A 6,276-nucleotide genomic window follows, 5' to 3' on the forward strand; every position below is an offset into this window, starting at 1 on the left:
GCTCCTGTCTTTTAAAGCTCTCTTTATTTTCTTACAAACATACACAACAACTGAACAGGATTTCCATACTGTGGGTTCCACAAGAAGCAATGCAACCTGTTTTCTTGTAGTTGCCTGAGGAAAGGTATGGGGATAAAGCCAGTAATAGCTGCCTCACAGTGTTCTGCTCCCAGTCTGATTGCTCCTTACAGTGCACATCGAGCCAGTGAAGTGCTGCAATGCAGCTGTCTATGTTTTTAAACCTGTGTTAGGGGATTATGTAAATCAGACGTTTTGTTTCCTCTCTTTTGGGTCTCCATTTCTTCCATACATCAAATGCGTGGCACTTAGGCTTCGTGTCAGTCGCTTTCAAGATCATGAGGTCTCTGAACATCATTTTGTTGACCTTGACCCCTAGCTGAGCTCCATCTCTGCTCTGAGACTGACAAGGATGTCTTCTTTTTGCGAGGCCTTAAGTTCATTTGCCTGACAATTTGAAGAAAGTAGGGTGCAGCAGCAACTCCTTTATAACTTCCTGTTTGAATACCAACTCTGGAGTAAAAAAACTTTTACTCTTTAGCACAGTTCACTTACAAGTGAAAAACCTAAAGAATAAGATTGCTTTAATTCTACAATAAGTGTCCATGTAGCAATGTCCATAGCATCTCTGTATATGGATGCCCCAGAAACTGTTAGTTATGCCATAGGTCTACTTTCCTCTGAGCTCTAGAAAAATTATGAAGTTATTTCCAGACATGTGACTTCTAGTAGTACTAGAGATGGTAAATTCACTGATGAAGTGGATCCATGATGCTTGTAACAAAACCTGGACCGCAGGAAACTTGTTGCCTAACTTCACATGGATAATAACTTATTTTCCTAATTCAGTTTGACCGAGTCTTTGTTCACCTTGGTAACAGCTATAAATATTCGTTGAATTCAGCTCTGTAAGCCAAATCTCTTTAACATGCCACCCCACTCCTCAAGAAGGGCACACGCGAGGGCCTCCAGTACAACAGGCCCACAGCTGCTGCTGCTGTGATTGAGGGGTTACACACAGCAGTGAGTGATGACTTCTCAGACAGATGCTTGCAGTTGTAGTGATGAATACCTTTGCTTGCCAGGGTCAAAGTACTCATCCAGAGCCAGGGAGGACCTTTAAGCCCAACACAACGAGCTCTTCACAGTCCCGTGTTCTGAAGCAGCTTTGTTCAGCTGTAGCATAGCGCCGTGTTTGCACAGTATGCCTGGAAAGATGGGGGGAAGGGCTTCCAGCAGTATTATAATCTCAAAAATATATTAAAAAAAAGAAGCAAGTCTGTCAGACGTGCGGGATGCGCTGCTTTATCGGAAGAGCCGGTACATCCGAGGGAGTCGCCCGTCCTTACTGGAAAGCGCTGCCTGGATGTGTTCGTAAGTGGGCAGATCTGTTAAGTCACCCAGCGCAGCCACTGCTGGTTTTTTATGAAGCATCTTAGTGACCACTCTCTTGATATCAGTAGATTTCACCTGACCTGCAGACAAAAAAAAAAAAAAAAAAAGCCAGAGTTGTGACAACTATTCTAAATAGCACGAAGCAGCTTTATTACAATGCTGAATCAGACTCTGTGCTCAGAAAACCAATCACTAACTCTAGACCTTCTACCATGCTTCTGTTTTTTCCTTCCTTCTGACAAAAATAAGCATTGTACTAGCTTAGAAGCAGTTGAGAAGATCAGTTTGAAATACCTATCTGTAGTATTTATGCCCCCACACTTTCTAAGGCAATTCATCTGTGCTACAAGACTCTGTTTTAAGTTGCCGCGCCCCGACTGTAGCTACAGTTCAGTCAAGGAGAGGAGAAGCATTGTGTACTCACTGATCAGGGCACAGAGCTCATGAGGTAGCTTCCTCGTGTTTGTTGCCAACACTTGCCTTCCCACATCTTCAAAGATAACTGGCCGAGACTCGAGGTTCATCATGAGCATGGACTTCAGCTGCGTCTTCGCTCGCTCAAGTTCTACCTGTAAATGAGCAGCAAATACAAAAATAGACATTCAAACACATCCGGTCACTTCTCTCTAATACAAGATATCACGTAAGAGTTCTGCAAACCCCTCCCTCTTTGTGAATGTGTTGCTTAAGTTGCTATATTCTTTTACAGAAATACGTAACATACTTATCTAACAAAAATTCATTCTAGCAAGGCCAGTGCAATGCCTTATTTCAGCTCAAAGACCATCTGCATAGTCTCCAAGTCAGGCTGCTGACCTCTCCTACAGCTCCTGCCATTAGAATGAATTCTCTTGTGATGATTTCCACCATCTCTCGAACCTAGGAAAAACAGATAATTGAAAGAACATTAGCACAATGCTTACTACTAGACAGTAATGTTAACAGAATAAGTGATGCAATTACTTTTTAAGGACACCTGTCTATGAATACAGGACTGCCTACCTGTTTTGGATCTGCACTGGCATGTATACACAGGAGACCTGTATCCTCGTAACTGTGGTGGTAAGAGGTTGCATTATACATCCAGTGGTGCCTGCGAGTATACAAACAGTATTTAAAATTTTAAAAAACAGAACTTAAATGTAAAAATTCAACAAACACGGACAGCCAGTCCCATCCTAGTGCATTTTCAGGATTCTCAGCAGTGCCAGTGAGAATTGTCAATCCCAGCATCTGGCCATGTGCCATCTGCTTCCTTCTCTCCACTTGCATCCTCGAGACCAAACCCAGAGCAATACAGACCAGTATTACTGGTACCTACTGCCAATTCTGTTAATAACCCCTGATTAAAGGATGGATTGGGCTAGTGGAGGAAGACAGGACTCCTGCTCACATCTGCCCTTTACTTTCGTCCTCCCAAAATGCCCACTGACAAATCAGTCCTGCTTGTTTCAAGCTGAATAAGCTGGGGGTGTTGGCTTTCAGAAGATGAAGCCTTCCATGTGAACCTGCTAGAAAAGACTGTTTCTGTGATCCCTTAAACAGAAAGACAAACAAACCTGTTGAGCACATTGAGATACAGTCGGGTGAACATGCCCTTGCCAGGCCCTCCAGCTGAAAAAGAGCCACCACCTCCCATCATCATGTTTAATACCGCAAAGGGAATGAAATCTTCCTCCTGAATTGCAACAAGAAATTCAGTCAGAGCTCTCAAGGGTCTCGTATGAGTAAAGAAGGAGAAAAAGAATCAGAAACATGGGACAAGAGGAGCATAAAGGTGAGTGCCTTCATCAAACTGTCAGTGAAAAAGCTGCTTGTCTGTACTTGCAGCATCAGCAGCAAGAGTGCCAATGTTTACATAATGATACGATATTGTGGGATCCTTCAAGTACAGGGCACCCAAACCAAAGGATTTTAGGTTGATACTTACTAAAAATGAGCAGCTTTCTAACCCAATCATGATGTGGGTAAGTTCTGGGATGGGAGTAGGGCCCAGACTCACATCTGACATATCTTTTTCCACCTGTGGAAGGGCAGACAAATTATTAGGACTGTTTTTCACCTCTGTTGTATCCAGCTTGATACATTCCCAATAATTAATCTGTCACGCAGATAACGGCTGTCAGGGCCAGTTTTGACTCATTCATGAACAGTATGTAATTTTAGAAAAGCAAAGCCTATAGAGAACTCAGCTCAAATCCAAACTGCAGCTCCAACAGACAGGAAGAGGCACATAGCCACCTCCACCTCCTTCCTTTTACCTTGACAATGCCTCCTGTGTACTGAGCCACAGATCTGTCCACATCCCTGGTCTGCCCGCTGCCCCACACCGGCTCCGCTCCAAGCAGGTGTTTCTTGGCACACTCCACTAACTGCTCGTGCTCGATTCCCACCCCGGCAAGCACCATCCTGTCTGGTGTATAATAGTTGCGCAGGTACGAATGCAGGACTTCTCGATCAATTTTGTCAGTATTTTCCACTGGGCAGAATCTGTTCAGTCCAACTGTATTGCCTCTGTAGGCTGCCTAAAAGGAAACAGATACATTAAAGTAACAAATATTACTTCACCCCCCTCCATCTAGACCTCTTTCCAGTTTAGAATTATGCCTACCTGTTTGAGACATGCAAGAGAGGAAAGACTGAGCATTATTTCACTAAAGTCAGCGTAACTCAACAACATGTTGTCACCCATGTCAACAAAGATAAGTTATAGATAGTTTTGGTTTAGGTTAAAATCCTTCACGTGTGTAGAACGTAGGATTCCAGAGTGGAGGGAGAGCAAAATTCTCCCTCTCACCACTGAAATCTAATTGAATAACAGAAAAATCTGTTTTCAAAATAGTCTAAAATAAGCCCCGAAGTTGAGGAAAAACTGAGAAAGAGAATGCAGCATGTCTCATACAGGGGACTGCACACAAGACAGACTTTTCAGTGGTTTACCGCATGGATCATTTCTGTGAGGAGAGGCTCTGGATCAGGTCTCATATTCAAGTCTTCAAGCTCAAATCGTATAGCCATTCGAGTCATCTCAATTTCTTCATCTATAAAAAGAAAGAATGCAAGGGATAACAACCACCAGACAAAATACCCAACTGCTATGCAATAACCTCTTGAAGAGCACAATCTCATGAAGAATTCTGAAATCCAACAACACGTCATGTGTTGGGAGTCTTTTATTTTTTGAGACAGAGACTGTGTTCTCAAACCTGATAGTCTGGGCTGTAGCGCTACATCAGCCAGCAAGTTGACCACTGTGTCCAGGCCTCTGGTGTCAGCAGAAACAGCGTACATGATGGTGTCCCTGCAACACGAGCAGACGGGTTCTGCACTGAAAAGTCACGTCTACAATCATTCCGTAAACACGCATCAGGAAATCACAGATAAAGCTGCTTCACCATTATTCATTAAATGCTTTCAAAAGGAAATAGAACTGACTTTTGTAACCCTTTCAGTTTCACTTTTGTAACTTCTCAGCAGTCGCCACAAATGGATTTCTGCTGCATAGAAGCAAAAAGCAGCTTTTACCGCCACACACCAGGAAAAGCAGCTCCAACCACCATCAGCGTTACAACCACTCTGGTAACAGAGCGCAGAGAAAAAGCATCATACCTTGATGCCTGGCAGTCACAGATGCCCCCATGCTTTTCTAAGGTGAGGAGAATTTCATCTTTGCTGCCAAACTGAGCTGTGGACTAAGAAAGAAGATACCAGTGTTATTAATTAGTAAAGCAATACCTGTTTATAACCCTTCAGTGTAGCCTAGAACAAGCATCTTCTTCTACATTCCTTAAGTCAAATGGTTTGCTAAATACTCATTAACTTTGGAAATGAAAGCACAACAGACTTTTAAAATAGAACTACAGTCACAATATTTAACTAGGAATACCATCACCATCTATTTAAAGAGATCACCCCCCAGCGCACCGAGAGGTGCGGGCCCTGCCCTCAGCTGCTCTCTCTCGCTTTCCGGTCGCGCACTGCTGTGCAGATTTAGGGTGTTTCACACAGCCTCCGGGACCCCGCTACCGGTACGGTACTCACAGAGAAGGCCAGCTTTTCCAAGAAATGAGAGATGCCACTGAGGTATTTCGCTTCGTGTCTTGATCCCGAATTTACAAGAACTAGCGTTGAGAAGAGATGAAGTCAGCATGACTTAACCCCCCTGCCCGGTCCTTACACACAGGCCAGGCACCCGGCTCCCAGGTGTCACCGCCACGTCCCTGCCCAGCTCAGACCGCGGCAGCGACACGGCCCGGTGCCCCCCTCGTTGCCGGCCGCGGGTACTCACGGCCCACGGTGCAGAACTGCCCGAATTTGTTCTGGGAGGCGACGCGCAGCCCAGACTCCAGCACCGTCACCCGCGTCTCGAACCGCTCCCGCCCCTCGGCCGCCGCGAAGACCGCCTTGGGCACGCCGGGCAGCGGGCAGCTCAGCGACACGCTGGGGTAGGCGCCGCCGCCGCTGTAGCTCCGACCGGCCGCCAGCCCGTACCTGCGGGACAGCGGGAGCCGCCGTCAGGGAGACCGGGCGTCCCGGCAGCACCTCCCCCGCGGCCGGTACCGGGCGCTGCATTCCCCACCACCACCCCCCCGCCGCGGGTGACGGAGGGAGCCGCTCACCGTCGGGCCGGGCCCCAGGCGCCCCGCCGCAGCCACGCCATGGCGACCGCCATCTTGCCGTGCCCCGGTAGCCTCGCTACCGCCCGGCGTGGGGTCACCCGCGTGCCGGGGCCAGGCCGCACTGCGCAGCCGCAGTGACCCCCGAGGAGGAGGTGAGCGGGGAAAGGGGCGGGGCCTCGCCGCACCGTGGAGGCGGGACTTGGAGGAGCCCGCGATTGGGTGAGGTTGTGGTGACCGCTCGCTA

The 6,276-nt window shown here is 47.1% G+C and overlaps 1 protein-coding gene across 1 annotated transcript; it reads right to left on the minus strand.

Moving 5' to 3' along the window:
• Positions 1–5: 5 nt before the first annotated feature.
• Positions 6–6,150, minus strand: PMPCA (peptidase, mitochondrial processing subunit alpha). Its single transcript, XM_074846777.1, has 13 exons — positions 6,033–6,150; positions 5,702–5,904; positions 5,455–5,534; positions 5,023–5,105; positions 4,620–4,714; positions 4,354–4,454; positions 3,675–3,938; positions 3,344–3,436; positions 2,973–3,091; positions 2,416–2,506; positions 2,230–2,292; positions 1,838–1,982; positions 6–1,493 (listed from the first exon to the last, which is right to left on the minus strand). Exons 1-13 carry the CDS (start codon positions 6,083–6,085, stop codon positions 1,324–1,326), a joined length of 1,560 nt encoding a protein of 519 aa, XP_074702878.1. The 5' UTR covers positions 6,086–6,150; the 3' UTR covers positions 6–1,323.
• Between the last annotated feature and the right edge of the window lie 126 nt (positions 6,151–6,276).

The sequence above is a fragment of the Strix aluco genome, chromosome 20, assembly GCF_031877795.1.
Source record: "Strix aluco isolate bStrAlu1 chromosome 20, bStrAlu1.hap1, whole genome shotgun sequence".
NCBI classification, from domain to species: domain Eukaryota; kingdom Metazoa; phylum Chordata; class Aves; order Strigiformes; family Strigidae; genus Strix; species Strix aluco.